Source organism: Rhamphochromis sp. 'chilingali', assembly GCF_963969265.1.
Source record: "Rhamphochromis sp. 'chilingali' genome assembly, chromosome: 1".
In the NCBI taxonomy this organism is placed as follows: Eukaryota; Metazoa; Chordata; class Actinopteri; order Cichliformes; family Cichlidae; genus Rhamphochromis; species Rhamphochromis sp. 'chilingali'.
Window position 1 is genome coordinate 66,534,546 of NC_137929.1, and position 18,978 is coordinate 66,553,523.

An 18,978-nucleotide genomic window follows, 5' to 3' on the forward strand; every position below is an offset into this window, starting at 1 on the left:
TGTGTAGCTGTCCATACCTCAACGTTACAAAAGCACAACCACTGTCCTAACCACAACCACACCTCACCTCACAGTAAATGATCATTTCCATTTTAAGCATTTCCAAATAATCATTTTCCATACTGCCAGTATAAATATACACAGTATACTGCCATCACTACAATATACATGTTTTACACACTCCTTTTGTTGTTGACATTTACAGGCTGTGTGCAAAAGGCCACACTCTTCAAATTCATGCCAACTACTATTTTTACGTCCAGTAGGTGTCCTACTAGAGCAAATGAAGCTTCATGAAGCTTTGCACTGGAGTGAACCAATTGGATGAAAAGCTTCAGTGCTTCATGAAGCTTCATCTGCCCATCACTACATGAAACAGCATGAAGCTATGAAAACTAAGAAAACTGAACACTCAGAAAACTAAAGGACTAAGAAGTGAAAATACTACGACAAAGTATGAACACTGAGTAAACTATGACGTAACACTATGGGGATGCAAAAAGACGACCTGACAACGAAACATAGAAAACAGAGGACTTAAACACACACATGAGGTGATCAGGAGAAGTGGAGACACACGAGAACACAGCTGACTAGAATGAGACATAATGACCGTACAGGGGAGAGTAACACTAACTGCAATGAACAAAGAACACCAGACTCTTCAAAATAAAACAGGAAACAGAGACATAGACATGGAGATAAAACATGACATGAACTTAACATAACCACATAGACATGAAGCATGACAGGTAGACGCACGAACCAGGGAGACTGAGTACAGGGAAGATGACAGGAACGACAACATGAACTTGGCAACATAAGACACACACACATAAAACACATGAAGGGCAAGGGAGGCTTAACACAAGGGTAATATAATAACAAACGAGCTTGGATAACTTAATGAACCTAAACAAACAAACATCAAAATAAACTAACACTCACCGACCCAGGACCGTGACAGACACAGAGTGGGTGAGTTCAGTATGAGATGAGTCCGGCAGCACTGAGGGTCCACAGATGGGAGAGGCTGTCCTTTAAGGAGGTTGGACATGTGACACATTTGTCTTTATGGTTTATACTAAAGAACAAACTGCACTAACTCATAGATTTGACCTGAGGAAGAGTCGACTTTAACCCCAAACGTTATTAAACTAACCTAAATCTAGCCGAGTAGTTCTGCTGCCTGAACCTGACCAAAGTGTAACTGAAACACATTAAAATACTAAACTGACTCTGACTGCTGTGAGTGTTTGAAGAAAACGTCTGTGTTTCACAAAGCTGAGAGGTCAGCGGTCCCCCACAGGCTCTCTGTGATGGTCTGATCAGCTTCAGTCTGAAAACAGTCATGTACAAAACGATGGAGAACACAGCAGGTGCAAAGACAGACTTGACGAAAAGGCAATAACAAAAGTCCGAGGAAATAAACCAAAGGAGTGAAAGGGTTAGACCAGGGGTGGGCAATTCCAGTCCACGAGGGCCGGTGTCCTGCAGGTTTTAGATCTCACCTTGGGTCAACACACCTGAATCACATGATTAGTTCGTTACCAGGCCTCTGGAGAACTGCAGGACGTGTTGAGGAGCTAATTTAGCCATTTAAATCAGCTGTGTTGGTTCGAGGACGCATCTAAAACCTGCAGGGACACCAGCCCTCGTGGACTGAGATTGCCCACCCCTGGGTTAGACCCATACGAGTAAGGACGTTAGCGTGCTGCCCAGCTTTCGTCACGCACATATTTATAATTATATGGTCCTAAGTTTTAGTGCATACACTCACGAAGTGTTTAGTAACTTCAGATCCTGCAACAAGCCCAGCTCCAGTTTCCTTTGGTGACTTGAACTCTTCCATTTCACAGCTGTTGTTAATTTTTCTTTATCTCCTGTACAGGCCAACGCATCTATTTGTTGTCTTAGGTTGTTAGTATTACACAACATTTTCAGATCTAATAGAAATAAAATGAGTGTTTCATAATTTATTCACTTTATTGTCTTTATTTATAACTGGCATCATTGTTTCCTTCTCTTATAGAGTCTTACAAGAAAGGCAAAATTGTTTTCCATTGTGCTTTATTAGCTGCTTCAGTAAAAACAAATCAACAATGCAACAAAAAAACAGTTTGCAAAACAACAAAGTGGAAAACAGTGATTCATCACTTGGTTGCTTCAATACAACACGTGGGCACATACATGCAGGACTTTTGATGATAAATGACACAGCTGCTCTTAAAAACTACATTATGGCCCCACTGTGTATGTGTGTGTGTGTGATAGCACATAAGGGCCATTTGTGAAGCTAACATAAGTAACAAAGTGATGTTACTAGTATTAAATTGATTTGGTTAAAAACTGTGATCAATACAGAGAATAAAGTAATCTGCCAGTACAGAGGCCAGCAGGGCTTCTGGAAGGACACACTGTCTGTGTGTGTGTGTGTAGTTATTAAGGTGTTAGACCTGCTTTCTGCTGCTCTCTGATTGGTTATCAGTCGTTGCCTCAGAGTTTTTGTGGGGCGCCCCTCATTAGTGTAAGTACAGACTGAGCTGTTGGAGCTTCGTGTAACTGCAGGTAGTTAAAATAATAATGAATAAATAATAAAAGTGAGTTTGCACAGTTTGGGTTTTGAAGACGCCTCAGATTGATGTGATTTAGTGTAACGCTTGTGCTGTTAATGATGCTGTCGAGTTCAACTCTGATGGACCCTCATCTGGATGCATCACACCAGCTGCTGTTTTTCTCCTGTGATGTGAAAGGACAAATGAATAGAAACACCAGGCTGTGTGACCTATGAACTAACTGGATCATGTGCACACCTTTGATGGAGATTGTATGATTATAACTGAACAGCCTGTTGTGCAGCGTAAGCATTGTTCAATGAACTGACACATTCTGTGGATGTTGGCTGTGCATCAGGACATCAGGAAACCAGAAACAGGAACCTTATAAATGCTAATAAAACAAAAACAAGACAAAAAATCACTGCCAGGATAAACTGAGGTATGTGGGCTCACATGAAGCTTCCAGAGAAACCTCTAAACCTTCACTTTAAAATGCTCCGCTGCATCTGAAACGTCCCCCATCACACAGGCTCCACCCACCTGGCACAAACCGAGAGATAAACCAAACCACAGCATTTTTTCAGGCATTATTTTAACCCTAAAAACCTGTTTGTGATCAACCAGGCATCACAGTTGTTTGGTGTGTGTGTGTGTGTGTGTGTGTGTGTGTGTGTGTGTGTGTGTGTGTGTCCTCCTCAGGGTTCAGCAGGATAAAGAGAGTCACTCATTGTAGCTGTCAGTCCGTCAGCTTTAGCTCAGGAAACGTTTGTGTCTCAGTGTTACGACCCGGCTTGAAATGACCGTAACAAGAGCGGGGTGTCCCGTGACTTGAGATTTAAATGAAGCTATTTCATTACTGTATTTCTACACAATGCAAATGTGCTCATAGACGAGTTGGTGCTCCGTGTTTGAGGCTTTAAAGTACTGTAACTCCTTTATTCCACACAGACAGCTTCAGCATTTGTTCTGCTTTCTCTGCTTTTATTTGAATGTGACAGAAAAACACGACTAGAATTTACACAAACGTGTTTACAGGCTGACTTTAATGTGTTTCTGCACATGCTTGTCCTCTGGTCATGTGATCATGTGGTTTGTAGGACGCTCCTCTTCCTCAGAGGATCCACCTGTGCTTCCTCTCCTCTCTCCTCCACCTGTTACAGTGAGGGAACGTCCTCCATGATGGAGGAGCTGCTGGAAAGTGCTGAGAGTTTCCTCCAGAGTGAGACCTCTGTCACCTTCATGGACACTAAAAGTCTCAAACACACAACAACAACATCACACTGACTCCACTCTGACATCACTGATCAATAATCAAAGAACACACAGATCAAACTGATTGATCAGCCATCAGAGGAGTCGGATCAATGGAGCTGCTTCTGTTCCTGATGTCCCCTGTTTGATGCTGGACCTGAACTCTCCCTGCAGAGGAGACACAAGACAGTCAGAGACACACACACACACACACACACACACACACACACACATACGGGTCTATGTGGTATGGCGGGACTATACTACGTCAATCCGCCCGGTGGTGGTTTAAGTGGACTACCCTTTTGAAAGGACTTAGAGCCAAGGGAGCGAGGTTAAAGTGTTCGAAAAAATCTGAAAAAAATTTGGGTCACTTCAGACCTCATACAGTCCCTATAGAAGTCTAGATACACTGATACACACCAACCAGACTCTATTGTGTTTTCTGGAGACATTGTCCACTTGACAACAATGTGTTTTATGAGGTCCAAAAAAAACAATATTGGGTCTTTAAAGGGACAATGATGTAATATGTAAATAGCTCATCATTACCATGAATACACATCTGACAGGACACAGGATTACTGGAACATCATTTTATTAGTGTTCTTGGATCTGAACATTAATTTTAACCATAAATAAAAAAAGAAATCTATGGACAAAAATGCCCACGCTTCCCACAGAAATATAAAAATATAGAAAACAGAAAAATTAAAAACATTTAAAATGAATTTTAATAGTTTAAAGGTAAATATTAAGGGGAGAAAATATGCATTTATAATTTTTTATTTTAAATATAACCCGTCAAAAAAAACCCTAAATAAATTAAATGTAAAAATTATGAAATACAAACTACTTCTGTATTTAACAAGAACTTTTTTTTCTTTAAACAGAACATCAGTGTTAACAACAATTGGCAATCTGACCAAGATGTAAAACCACAGCTCTCTAAACAGTTATTTTAGTTCATTTTTTTCTGCCTTTTTGCAGTTAATCCTCTGTTTCTTACAAAATCTCTTATGTTTTGAACTGTTCTTCCTGCCAACACCGGATCTTCTACCAATTTGCAATGACTGCATTCATTTTTGGTGGCTAGTTTCCCTTCGTTTATGTGGTCTTTAAAATGCCTCATCACTGCAGCAACCTCAGCCTTGGACCACATGTTTTTGGGAGCTCTTCGGGAATTGTGGGATTGAGCAGCATTTTTCTCTGGAAGATATATAAAGTAGTAGTAGTTAAAACAAACAAAAAACCAAACAAAAAAAACAAAAAACATTTGGTGGTTAAAAGAATGGATGCTACCCTGTACTAACTTCTGAAATGTGTTGCTACCATCAATATCAAAACGAGCTAAAATTCTCTTTGAAAATTTATCAAATTTCTAAAATGAGACATTTAGTGTTCCGCTGTGAATAAAAGACTGAATAAAAAGTTGAATAAAAGTCCCTTGATGCATGCTCAATCATCCAGGTAAGTAAATCCCAAAACGTTGATTCTGTTAATCTGGACGTAGCGTTTTCAGTGGGAGAAACATTTTGTCACTCATCCAAGTGACTTTTTGCCACCACTCTGCAGTTTGCCATATGTTGCAAAGTGATGAAACAATAATAAGCTTAGAGAACCAACTGCACCCCTTACCTTCAGAGGGAGCAGCAGTCTCACTTGCTGCAGGCATTGTGAGTGGTCCTTCATCTGCTGATTACACAATTTGATTAAGTTTTAATATTTGTAACAAACATTTTATCCACAGAAACCAAGCTAGTGGTAACTTACCACAATCTACAGTGTCTTGGAGCTGCGCTGTGTTTGTGGAATCAGCTACTGCATGTACAGGCTCACTGGTGCCACACGCCAACATTGTGAGTGCTGTGTCATCATCATCTGATTCACTCTCACTGTCCTTTGTTTCAGCATCACTTAATGCAATTTCATCTGAGAAATTGTGGGAAAACCCCCCCAAAAAACCAAACACAAACCCCCCAAAAACCTCACATTAACAACGAGATATGACAAAATACAGAACAAATACTGGAAATTATAGTACATAGTTTTACTATTTAAGGCCACCACTCTGCAGTTTGCCAAATGTTGCAAAGTGATGAAACAATAGACTTCAAGAACCTTAAATCATGGACATTTAACAGAATGGTCTGTGCTTTTAGGTTTTAATTCTGTTGATAAAGCATAATATTCAACTACTGCCCTAATATTTGCTCCTTTCAATACAAACCTTCTATTTTGATCTCATCCAGTGATTTCCCCTGGATCTGGGAAAGTTGTCCTTTTTCCAGTGTTAAAAGCAGTTTGGAAATCTTGGCCAGCTGTGTTGTGGGAACTGGTAATCTGTAGAATTCGCGGTGAACGCGGATATCATGACCCAGGAAATCTGCAACCTGATCAAGTTCGTTGTTTTTCAAATTAAGGACTTGTGAGAGTGTGGCAACATGTTTTCTGAGCTGTGTCGATCTTAGATACTCAGGCTGCTTTGCTCCACACTGGTGTGCATGAACACGCAAGGAGTCCATTCCTCTGTAATGACTCATTGATCGGGGTCTTGCAAAGAGGTAGATATTAGTGGCACAAATACCACAGTCAGGCCTCCTACTAACCAGTAGTGACAGAGCATCCAGCATGCTTGGTGTTAGCAGAACTGGAACATTTCTGTCCCTTTTTCCCATTATTTCTATTCTACAGAAATAGTTACAGAGTCTCTGTTCCATTTCTGAGAGCCCCATGGCAACATCTGTGTGGAGTGCTGTTTTGTCTCTTTCAAGAAAACTTTTGAGGCGCATCTTTGAAACCTCTCCAGAACGTCTTCGGTTGAACACAATGATTTGTGAGAGTGTAACTTGTGCAAGTTGGGCATAATTCTGAGCTGTGGCTTCGTTCTCTAAGCTGCAAAAGGCACTTTCTGCAGATTTTTGAAGGTAGTGATGGAGAATCCGAACATCTTCTGTAAAGGGCAATGTTGATGGCTTGTTAAACTTTGCCTCACTCAATGTGTTCAAGGCACGGTGAGACACCATCTCAGACCATTTGGAGACATACAACTTCTTGAACGCATCAGTGGACTTGATTAGGGCTTCATCCTCTGTCATGAGGGCACGACAATGGATAATGTCAGACATTTTATGCAGTGTATGTCCCAGTTTCAGCGCAAGGCTTGGAGTTTTGTATGACAGTGTCTCTTCATCAAAACCTGAAACTTTCTTTACTGCTTGCACAACTCTCTGGAAATTAGCAGGCTTAATAGCTTCTTCCATGTTATGCACTGAGAATTCTGTGCGCAGACACAACAACAAACGTCCCGCTTCACGAAGCTTCTGTCGTATATAATCATACTTTGTAGGGTCTTGTCCATGTTTATTGTAGAGGGACTGGGCAAACTGAATAACAGTAAAGTCATTTCGCACAGCTGAGGCAATCTCATCTTGTTTCATAACAGCAAGAACCTTCCAGACTCCACTTGACACCTGCGGATAACACTGAGACTCCAGAGTTAAAGCCAGGCCGAGTACTTTGGTTCTTCCAGGTTCTTTATCCGTGTCATCTTTTGGTTTGTTAGGACATCTGCGGACATGTCTCCAAAGATCCTTGCGAACATACATCCCTTGACAATAAAAGCAATGAGCAAACTTTCCCTCTACTGCTTTAATCTTGGGTCTTCTCTTCACTTTCAGTGGTCCCACTCCACCATGCAAAACTGCAGCATTATGCTTAAAATTTCCCTTATTTCTCAATTTCTCTAACAGACTTTTACGCTCGTTTGAGTCTCTAGGCAGGGAAAATGCATGCACAACATCAGGAGCCGTTTTGTGCGTTTTCAGGTGGCGGGAAATTTTAGCTTGTGGTTTGCCACAAAAATAGCAGTAATTTCTTTTACTTAAAGTCATTTTTTCTGATTCAGTTTCGCAAAGCTCACTTTTATCTTGTGGCTTGTCCTTTGTCAAGTTGTGGATTAAATTCGTTGAATCTGATTGTTCATGCGCTTTGGAGATGTCATCTTGGCATAGCAGACCTTTTGATGTGCTTGGCAATAATGAGATGTCTTCATCTGAATCTTCATCATATGACTCTGAATCTGGCACATATTCTTCTTCTGATATGCTGTGGTTGCCATCATCATCGCTTGATATTTGATCCAGAACTGAATGTGGCAATCCATCCTCCCCTGAATATTCAGAAATTTCTTCTTTCTGGAATGTAAGAACAAAAGTTTTTTTAATTGATCAATACTTTAGACAGGTAAAAAATAAACTGAAAAAAAGTCAAGCCAAATATGAATGGGATACACACCTGTGTTGACTGGTGGCAATTCTGATTTGCCAATTTTGCAAGGCAAGATTTGTGCCAGACCCCTAAACAAACTGAAACACATTTTGATAGACTTAATTTAGCTTTGCAGTTCTATTTAAGTGAAGTAGTTTTTTGTCAAAGCATTGCAGTAATGTCAAATGCTGAAAAAAAAAAAAAAAAAAAAAAAAACTGTTCACATTAAGGATATTTTAATGACTACACATACACTGCTAATCCCCCTCCCCCCCCCAAAAAAAAGGACATCCCAGATGTGAATGAAGGAATTATTCTTATTAAATACTTTGTTCTTTAGGTAGTTGAGTGGCATGAAAGTGTGTAGTTGAATGTGTGTGGCCTCCAGATGCCTGTACGACTTCCCTACAATGCCTGGGCATGCTCGGGATGAGGTGGCGGATGGTCTCCTGAAGGATCTCCTCCAAGACCTGGACTAAAGCATCTGCCAACCCCTGGACAGTTTGTGGTGGATGGAGTGAGACATGATGTCCCAGATGTGCTCAATTGGATTCAGGTCTGGGGAACAGGCGGGCCAGTCCATAGCATCAATGCCTTTGTCATGGAGGAACTGCTGACATACTCCAGCCACATGAGGCCCAGTGTCGTCTCGCATTAGGTGGACCCCAGGGCCAAATGCACCAGCATGTGGTCTCACAAAGGGTCCGAGGACCTCATCTTGTTACCCAATGACAGTCAGGCTCTCTGGCAGGCACAGAAATGCCACCCCTCACCATTACTGACCCACTGCCAATATGATCATGCTGGAGGATGTTGCAGGCAGCAGAACATTCCCCACGGCATCTCCAGACTGTCACGTGCTCAGTTTGAACCTCCTTTCAGCTGTGAGGAGCATAGGGTGCCCGTGCTGAAGTTGCCAAACTTTGTGTTTTCTGGCAAATGCCAAACATCCTGCATGGTGTTGGACTGCAAGCTCAATCCCCACCTGTGGATGCTGGACCCTCAAGCCACCCTCATGAAGTCAGTTTCTGACCATTTGAGCAGACAGATGCACATTTGTGGCCTGTTTGAGGTCATTTTGCAGGGCTCCTCTTGTTCCTCCTTGCACAAAGGTGGAGGTAGCGGTCCTGCTGCTGGGTTGTTGCCCTCCTATGGCCTACTCCACATCCAGGTAGCACCTCCATGCTCTGGACACTACACTAACAGACACAGCAAACCTTCTTGCCACAGCTCACATTGATGTGCTACGCTAGATGAGCTGCACTACCTGAGCCCCTTGTGTGGGTTGTAGACTGTCTCATGCTACCACTAAAATGAAATCACCGCCAGCATTCAAAAGTGACCATAACATCAGCCAGAAAGCATAGGTGCTGAGAAGTGGTCTGTGGTCACCACCTGCAGAACCAGTCCTTTATTATGGTGAATTGACTATAATTTCCACTTGTTGTCTACTCTATTTGCAAAACAGCATGTGAAACTGGTTGTCAGTGTTACTTCCTAAGTGAACAGTTTGATTTCACAGAAGTGTGACTGACTTGGAGTAACATCGCATTGTTTAAGTGTTCCCTTTATTATTTTGAGCAGTTTATGTTATGGAATGGGGAATTGAGGACAATCCCAAGTATACCATTTTTACAAGGTCCTGCACCAATGAGGTAATACTGCATTTCTTTAATTAGACGTGACCACCCATTAATTAAAAAGGGAGCAGTGTTCATTTCAGCACGTCTTAACTTGTTGAACTCTATTAATGCTTTTTACTATACACTGTACCTATTCACTAAATGTCTCACCTTTGCACTTAAAGCCAAGCCACTTGAGGGAGGAAACCGGTCCCACACACTGAATGCACTTGTCCAAAGATGATATTGTTGTGCACACCAGACGATGATTGTGACACTGTTAGCAAAATATTGCAACATTTATTTGTTTTGGACAGTTGGAAAGGTGTGTTTTCAATTCAGTTGCAGATATCAACTAATAAACTTCGTCCATGTAAATCACATCACACCCAGGTGACTGCCAAACACACACACACACACAGCATCCATAAAGAATGATGATAGATTAAATTATTAGTTCATTAAGTGGTACACTGGATTATATTTACCCTTTCAGGCTCTGGATGTTTCAGGTCCAGATCATTGTTTGGAAAGCTGTTTGGTTGCGGCTTTAGGCAGCTCACAGTCTTCTGAATCTGGCTGGTCTCAGTCTTCGTGTGTAACAGATAGAGAATGAAGACAAAAGAACAGTAATCTGACAGTTACTAAAAATGCATCACTCAAGAGGATGAATAGACCATTTCACTATCGGCAAATAGCGTAAGGTACACATCGTGCATGAGAAACATTCATTAAAATCTGTCCTAGGTCAATGTTACCTCTTCAAAATCTTGCACTGAAGAAGAATGCATGGCTTCTGAGCCTTGCTGAGGCATTTCTTCATCAAGATCCTGCAACAAAGAAAAGATGGCACAAAGATTAGACCAAGTGCTCTTCTTGCAACTGTACTGGGCAGGCCTGTGCTTCTGTTTTTAATTTGCATGTGTGTGTGTGTGTGTGGGGGGGGGCTTTCCACTCAAGAAATGTTTTCTTCTGAAAAAAATACTGGCTACAATAGTTAACAACTGATTCCTTTGCAATCATCCATCCTCTTCCACTTATCCTTATCAGGATTGTGGGGTAGCAGTTTTGGGGCCTATACCAGCTACCATAGGGCAGTACAACCTGGACAGATCACCAGTCTAACATGGAAGGACAAGCATTTGCATTCACACCAAAGGGCAGTTTTGAATCACCAGTTAACCTAACCCCATAAGCTACATCTTTGGACTGTGGGAAGAAGCCAGAGTACACAGCCAGAGAGAGCCCATGCACTAAAGCAGTAAAAAGTGCCTAAAACAAGTTAAGAAGTTGTATAGTACTATCTATCTTAATGTTCAAGCCTGAGTTTCAAAAAATTTCAACATAGAAACAAAGCACATGCAGTCAGCTCTGCATGCTGTAGGTCAAACTGTCAAGAAATACGAGAAGACCCCTCCTAAAACCAGAGTGATGTCACCATGAAGCAAACTTTGACGGAGTCTCCCAATAACAGTGTGGTCCTCCTAAGTCACATTTGGGTGGTTAACACACACACACACACACACACACTCAGATGTTATCCAGACTTGCACTTTGAAACAATGAAAAGGACCTACAAGCCACGGTCCATGTAAATCACATCACACCCAGGTGACTGCCAAACACACACACACACAGCATCCATAAAGAATGATGATAGATTAAATTATTAGTTCATTAAGTGGTACACTGGATTATATTTACCCTTTCAGGCTCTGGATGTTTCAGGTCCAGATCATTGTTTGGAAAGCTGTTTGGTTGCGGCTTTAGGCAGCTCACAGTCTTCTGAATCTGGCTGGTCTCCGTCTTCGTGTGTAACAGATAGAAAATGAATATACAGTGCATTTTTGAAGAGGCTTTTGAAACATTAAATAAACTGTATGAGAAAGATAAGTTTCAAGCTATTGTCTTTAAAATATTCACTGTCATGTATAGAGAATTTAAGGCCCTATGATTAAGAGACAAATAGTCAGTGTGATTTCTTTATTTTTTAAGCCATTGCTAAAGGAGTAAAACAATCACCTGTAGCAGCAACGAACTGTCACTAGGGCCCATTTATCTTCAAGGGACAAAATTTAAAATGAATCTAACTAAAGAGGCTACACAGCAAAATCTCCAGTGTTAAATTAACACTAGAGAGTGTCTATATGGGTCCACACAACACTGTTGAGTGTTGAATTAACACTTTTGACAGTGTTATATGTTTAAAAGTAACCTAGTCAGTTTTGAAGATTAACAAAGACTAACACTGAGCAGTGCTGATTTTCTAACACTGGAATATTTCTAACATTTTGAGTTATTTTCCAGTGTTAGAAAATCAGCACTGCTCAGTGTTAGCCATTGTTAATCTTCAAAACTGACTAGGTTACTTTTAAACATATAACACTGTCAAAAGTGTTAATTTAACACTCAACAGTGTTGTATTTAACACTCAGAGGTGTGGACCCTTATAGACACTCTCCAGTGTTAATTTAACACTGGAGATTTTGCTGTGTAGAATCACATTAAACATCAATCACTGTTAAAATTTAGAAACCGAGGGCTGACTTCCGGGTGTCATGGCGGATTGAGTGGACGCGTTTGGTGGTAGCTCCCTATCAGGAATTTAAAACACCGAAAACTCGTCAACAGACAATTCAATTGAGCAAAACGAATATAATTGGTGAGGAATAAGGCAAAAGGAGGCCAAAATGCCAAGGGGACATGACAAAGCCGCAAAAATAAATACCAATAACGCAACAGGACAAGACTGCACGAGCCCCGATGGCATAATTGGAGATTCGGCTGGCGAATTATTAAAAGCCATTGAATCATTGAAATCAGAAATGAAACAAGATAATGAAAGGCTGAGAGAAGGTATTAACACGCTACAGCGGGAATTGGGCGGTAAGCTCGACAAGATAAAGGAGGACATAAAAACTCTGTCGAAGAGAGTGGGGGAAGCCGAGGATCGAGTGGGAAATATAGAAGATGTGACAATGGAGTTAATTGAAGCGCTCCTCCAAAGCTTGAAAACACAGAAATTTATTCAGAACAAGCTGGTGGACCTGGAGTCAAGATCCCGCAGAAATAATATACGCCTGGTTGGAGTGGAGGAAGGCTCCGAGGGGAGATCTGTCCAAGACTTTGTCTCGGAGCTGCTACAGCACGAGATACCTATACCGGCCGGGCTAGAACTTAAGATCCAGCGGGCCCATCGTATCTCTGTACAGAAACCGCGCCCTGGAGAATTCCCACGCCCGATTCTTATTAATTTCCAGGAATTCACAACGAAAGAACTCATACTTCGAGAAGTTTGGAAAAAGAAGCAAATCCAGGTGAATGGCAAGACGATCTACTTTGATCATGACTATGCATCAGATATTGTTCAAAAGCGCAAACAATACAGAGAAGTTAAGCGGATACTAAAGGAAGCGGGAGTGCGCTTCCAAACTCCCTACACGAGCATTCGGATCCATTGGCAGGACGGAGTCAGAAACTACGGTAACGTACGAGAGGCGGCTATGGAGATGCAGAGGAGGGGATACGATGTCCAGATCCCGGCGGCATCTGAGGAGGACGATGCGCTAAGCAGAAGGTGTCGAGAGTGGAAACGGGCCTCAATCTCCCATCGAGAGCAAATTTCTTCCCCGAGGCAGAGAGTTAAAAAAAAATTGGAGGAATTTCAGAGAAATGCTGATTAGTTCGGGGGATATCTTCCCCCTGTTACTGATCAGAAAATTATAGGCCTCTTAAATTCAAAGTTTTGGAGGAGCAACACCGGATGGAGGTAAATACGTTGGACTATAATTTGGGAACTACTTCTTCAGTTCTCAAATATTTCATAGGGCCCTCCTTTACGGAGGTTTTTTACCCTAGATCTACCAACGGGGTCATGGTGGGAGACAGTTTCTTCCTACTAATTGGGAGTCGCAAGTTTGTGTTTAATTTTTGTTTAATGTCTAGTAATATTGTTTTATTTTATTTTCTTAAACTAGAGGGGATGATCATTGCACACTGTACGAATTATGAGTGGTGTAGGTAAAATAAAAATTATTTCAATCAATATCAATGGTCTGGGGAATCCAGTTAAAAGGAGTAGATTGCTATCTAAATTGAAACGACACAAGGCACAGATTATATTCATTCAAGAAACTCATATGTCAAAAGAAGAACATGAAAAATTTAAAAAGCTTGGCTATGTAAATTCTTTTTATAGCTCATGTAAGAATAGCAGACGAAGAGGAGTTATAATTTTATTAGCTAACACGGTAAATTTTGAAAAGTTAGAGGAAATCTGTGACAAGGAGGGTAGATATGTTGCTGTCAAAGGGAGGATTAATAATGAAGTGGTGTCCCTGATAAATGTGTATGCCCCTCCAGAGGACAACTCAAAATTCTATCAAAAACTATCTGAAAAAATTATAAGCTTTAGTGAAGGGACTTTGATATGTGGGGGCGACTGGAACTGTATATTAAATCATACTAAAGATACTACAAGCAAAAAAAGACGCAAAGATAATAAATCTAAATCTCTTAACTCATTAATAAAGGAAGCGGATCTCTGTGATGTATGGAGAGAATTACACCCTCTGGAGAAGGATTATACCCATTTCTCAGCAGCCCATAAGGTTCACTCTAGGATAGATTTTTTTTTGATAAATAGAAGTGATAAACATAGAGTCACAGAATGCAATATCGGTATAGCCGACTTGTCGGATCACAACGCCATTCATTTGACCATTCACCTACATAATCAGGAAAAGAAATTATTATGGAAATTGAACATTGGTATTCTCAATAATGAATCTGAGGTAAAAGAGATCAAAAAAGAAATACAAACCTGTATTGCCTACAATAAGGATGATCAGATAGACCCAACAATAATTTGGGATACTGTGAAAGTAGTAACTCGGGGGTATTTGATATCAAGGACCAGCTACCTCAAAAAAATGAAGAAGCTTACACAGTCCAAATTAGAACAACAATTAAGGGATTTGGAAAAAAAAAAGCATACAGATTTGAGTCCTGATTTGGCCGAAAAAATCAAAAACGTAAGAAAACAACTAAGTGATTTGACTATGGAGGAAATAGAAAAGAAACTGAGATTCACAAAACAAACATTCTATGAGTCTGGTTCCAAAGCAACTAAAGTATTGGCTAAACGGTTAAAATTAATGCAAATAACTAATGCAGTCAACAAGATTAGAGATCCAAATACCAAGGAACTACTATATGAACCAACACAGATAAAAAACACCTTTCAAGAATATTATAAAACATTGTATAGTCAACCGGATCAGAAAAATGGACCAGAAATTGTAGAGTTTTTGGATCAGTTAGACCTCCCTTCAATAGGGACAACTCAAAATGAACTATTGACCAAACCAATTACAAAGGAAGAACTGGATAAGGCAATAAGGAGATTGAAGACGAATAAAAGTCCAGGGAGTGATGGGTACCCCAATGAGTGGTATAAGACTTTCAAAGAGGTTTTGGCCCCTATTTTGATAGATTCTTTTAATTGGACAATAAAACACGCTAAAATTCCACCTTCCTGGAAAGAGGCCATCATCTCAGTCTTACCGAAAGAAGGTAAAAACAAGGAAAACTGTGATTCTTATCGACCAATCTCCATCTTAAATGTTGATTATAAACTATTTACATCTATAATCACAAGACGCCTAGAGCTGTTCCTTCCTGACCTGGTGGATGAAGACCAGACAGGGTTCATTAAGGGGCGACAGACACAAGACAATATACGACGCACATTGCATATAATTAATGAAGTTAATAGAGAAAAAATCCCAACAGCTTTAGTGAGTTTAGATGCTGAAAAGGCTTTTGACAGAGTCTCTTGGATATTTCTTTTTGCTGTTTTGAAGAGAATGGGCTTTGACAGTATCTTCATCAAGTGTATACAATCCCTGTATCATAGGCCAATGGCTAGAGTTAAAATAAATGGGGACTTGACAGACAGCTTTGAGCTCTTTAGAGGAACTAGGCAAGGTTGCTGCTTGAGTCCAGCTCTCTTTGCTTTGTATATCGAGCCTTTGGCTCAGTATATACGGCAAAGTACAGACTTAAAAGGGGTTTTTGTTTCCAAACTTGAACAACGAATAGGTCTTTTTGCAGATGATATAATTATATATCTACAGGATCCTGATACGACCTTTCCTTGGCTGTTTAAAGCATTAAAATATTTTGGTAAAAATGCAGGATATAAACTAAACATCGTAAAGACTCAAGTACTCTGTCTGAATTATTTCCCCAAAGAATTATTACAAAATGAACTTAAACTAAAATGGGATTCAAATAAGATCAAATACTTAGGTGTCTATTTAACTAGTGATACAAGTACTTTATACGAGGCAAACTATGTGAAGTTTAGTAACACAATCCAAAAAGATCTGATTAAATGGGCTCCGCTTGTCAAGGACCTTAGCTCAAGAATAGAGGTAATAAAAATGAATGTGCTTCCCCGGTTATTGTACCTATTCACCTCATTACCAGTCCAAATAACAGATGCACAGTTTGGTAAATGGGATAAATTAGTTAGTAGATTTATTTGGAAAGGGACAAAGCCAAGAATAAGATTTAAAATACTCCAATCAGGAAAAGAAAAAGGAGGACTTGCCCTCCCGAATTTCAAGGAATATTTCTATGCAGCCCAGCTGAGATATACTGTTTACTGGTGTTCATCAGAATATACTTCAAAATGGAAGCATATAGAGTTAAATTATTGCCTATCATGTCATCCACAAGCAAGATTGGGAGAAGAAACTACCCAGCCCACGAACAAAAATCTCATCACTGAATTTACTATTAAACTCTGGTGGACAATAATGAAGAAATATAGAATTACAGAAGATTGTAAATTGCTGATTTGGCCTGCATACTCTCGAAAATTCCAAAGTGGACAATGGGATAGTACATTTTTAAGATGGGTCAATAAAGGAATTACAGCAATGTGTACATTAATAGATGGGACAACATTTAAATCTTTTGAGAATCTACAGAAACAATTCGGATTGGATAAATCAGATTTATTTAGGTACTTTCAATTAAGACACTTTTACAATACAGAAATTAGAAAGAAGCTCTCGAGAGAAAGAAATCGTATAATAGGAACAATAACAGGTGCATATAAAAATCTTCCATCAGGAATTCTGTCGAAATTATATGATGGCCTACAAAATTCGAATAGGAATGAAACATTATATATTAAACAAAAGTGGGAATCGGAACTACAAATTGAGTTGTCAGAGGATGATTGGCGATCCTTATGTCTCACACAGCATAACTCCACTAGCTCTAGACGATGGAGAGAATATGGCTGGAAAAATGTGATTAGGTTTTTTATTACTCCATATATCAAAAGCAAGCAGTTGAAAACACCCCAACAATGCTGGAGATTATGTGGAGACTGGAACGCCAATCACTCACATGTGTTTTGGAAGTGTAAATATATTAAATCATATTGGGAAAGAATCGCGGCAACAATGACGAAGGTGCTGGGGTATGAAGTACTGTGTGAGGCACGAGTAATGTATTTTGGAATATGGGAAAATGTAAAAAAGGAGGACTGGTATTTGTTTAAGATTATGTTGTTGTCAAGCAAAAAGGTGATAACAAAGAATTGGCTGAAAAGCGATCCTTTAAAACTGGAAGACTGGATGGACGTAATCGAGGACATATATACAATGGAAAAAATGACTTACACTCTGAGACTGAAATCTGACAAACACCGAAAACAGTGGACAAAATGGATAATTTATAAGTCTCAGTCAGCCTTATAGAGCGGGACCTCTCGTGGTTTTTTTTTTTTTTTTTTTTTTTTTGTGTGTTTGTTGTTGTGTTATTATTATTATTGTCTTGTCCGTATGTAATACAAAGGAAAAAGTACAAAATAAAGAGTTAAAAAAAAAAATTTAGAAACCGAAAGCCATTTTTTATTTCTGCATACCTGCTGATATTTTTTTAGTGCTTTTAGAGGGCTTTGATGTGGCAGCCATCACAATTGCCTGTTTTCCATTAGTACCTACCCCTGTTTTTCCAGTAGGTTATAGTACCATGTAGTTTTTCAGTAACTACTGCACCAAGGTTCCAAGTGATCCAAAGTGATCAGAAAATTTGACATAGACTGAATGCCACCAGGTGGCTGGTCAATGGTGTCACTCGATAAGTTATGAGTGCGCCTCCTTCGTGAAAATCCAAGCCATCATTTTTGAAACTCTGAAATGTTTGAAATAGCGACCAAAATTAACAGCGTGATCCCTGAATTGAACACTAAAGTATAGACTGAGCAGCAGGCATTTTGTCACCTTGACGTCCATGCTTGCTGTGGCATTTATATCACTGGATGCTCGGCTGCATTGCTATAGTTACCCCAGGCACAGTAGGTGATACTCAATTTCAGTGAAAAACTAGATGCCCTAAGTCACGTTAAGCCAATTTGAGTAGGTACAAATGTAAAAATGGCTTAGGGTATGCAATTTATCAGTTCCAAAAAGTACAATTGTAGAAATACCTTGCATCTCCAGAGCCAATCCGAGTCACCATAATTATAGTCTATTTCTTCGCCTGGACTTATGTCTCTGCTTGCAAATAAGCATAGATGGGGCTTTCCATTGATATTTAATATTTTCATCTTAGCACTTGGACTGATGTGGTTGTCGTTGACAAGTCTGCCTAATGACCCATCTTCTTGAGATGCATCCACACTGTGGGGTTAGGCAAAAAAGTATTAGCTTAACTAGTTAGTTAGGAAGCTTTTTTTTTCATAAATCAAAAGCAATGTGTCATTTAATCTTAATCAAACTACACTGATATAATACGCACCACCAGAGTTTTCCATCAAACTTGAATTCAAACATGAACACCTTCAGGCTGTCATGATAAACTCTGTGTCTCCGCTCACATTCTTCTTTTGTTATGAGTTTACCTCTGTATTCCAAAAGAAAGTCTCCTTTTTGGAATGGAACAGTCGTGAAAATGCCCCGACCTGAATTGCAGAGGCATATGTTACACCCCGGCCTAGGCAACCGGGGTGCAACGTAGAAAAATAAAGATAAGGAAAAATAAAACCACGAAGGCTCTCCACCAAAATCCCAAAACGAAAATATCCCATGACGAAATTATTAACCAACCCATTCACAACTATTTACAACAGACTATTTATTCACAACAAAACACCAAACTATTTACAACACGGGGGAGATCGCGACCATGACCAACTGACACACAGGGCTTAAATACATAGAAGGAGCAATCAGGGAATGGACCACAGGAGGGAAACA

The 18,978-nt window shown here is 40.0% G+C and overlaps 1 protein-coding gene and 1 long non-coding RNA gene across 2 annotated transcripts; both read right to left on the reverse strand.

Annotated features, from left to right (window-relative positions):
• Window positions 1–4,262: 4,262 nt before the first annotated feature.
• On the reverse strand, window positions 4,263–6,667 carry LOC308404110. The gene is made up of 4 exons (XR_013973063.1): window positions 6,040–6,667; window positions 5,583–5,741; window positions 5,448–5,504; window positions 4,263–5,018 (listed from the first exon to the last, which is right to left on the reverse strand). It is a non-coding gene; the product is annotated as an uncharacterized lncRNA (long non-coding RNA).
• A 1,886-nt stretch (window positions 6,668–8,553) lies between these two features.
• LOC308409735 (uncharacterized protein) lies at window positions 8,554–18,679 on the reverse strand (the record flags this gene model as incomplete). The annotated part of the gene is made up of 7 exons (XM_080902682.1): window positions 18,521–18,679; window positions 18,210–18,402; window positions 11,405–11,506; window positions 10,459–10,530; window positions 10,189–10,290; window positions 9,872–9,977; window positions 8,554–8,795 (listed from the first exon to the last, which is right to left on the reverse strand). The coding sequence occupies exons 1-7, from the start codon at window positions 18,553–18,555 to the stop codon at window positions 8,554–8,556; spliced, it is 852 nt and encodes a 283-aa protein (XP_080758808.1). The 5' UTR covers window positions 18,556–18,679.
• Between the last annotated feature and the right edge of the window lie 299 nt (window positions 18,680–18,978).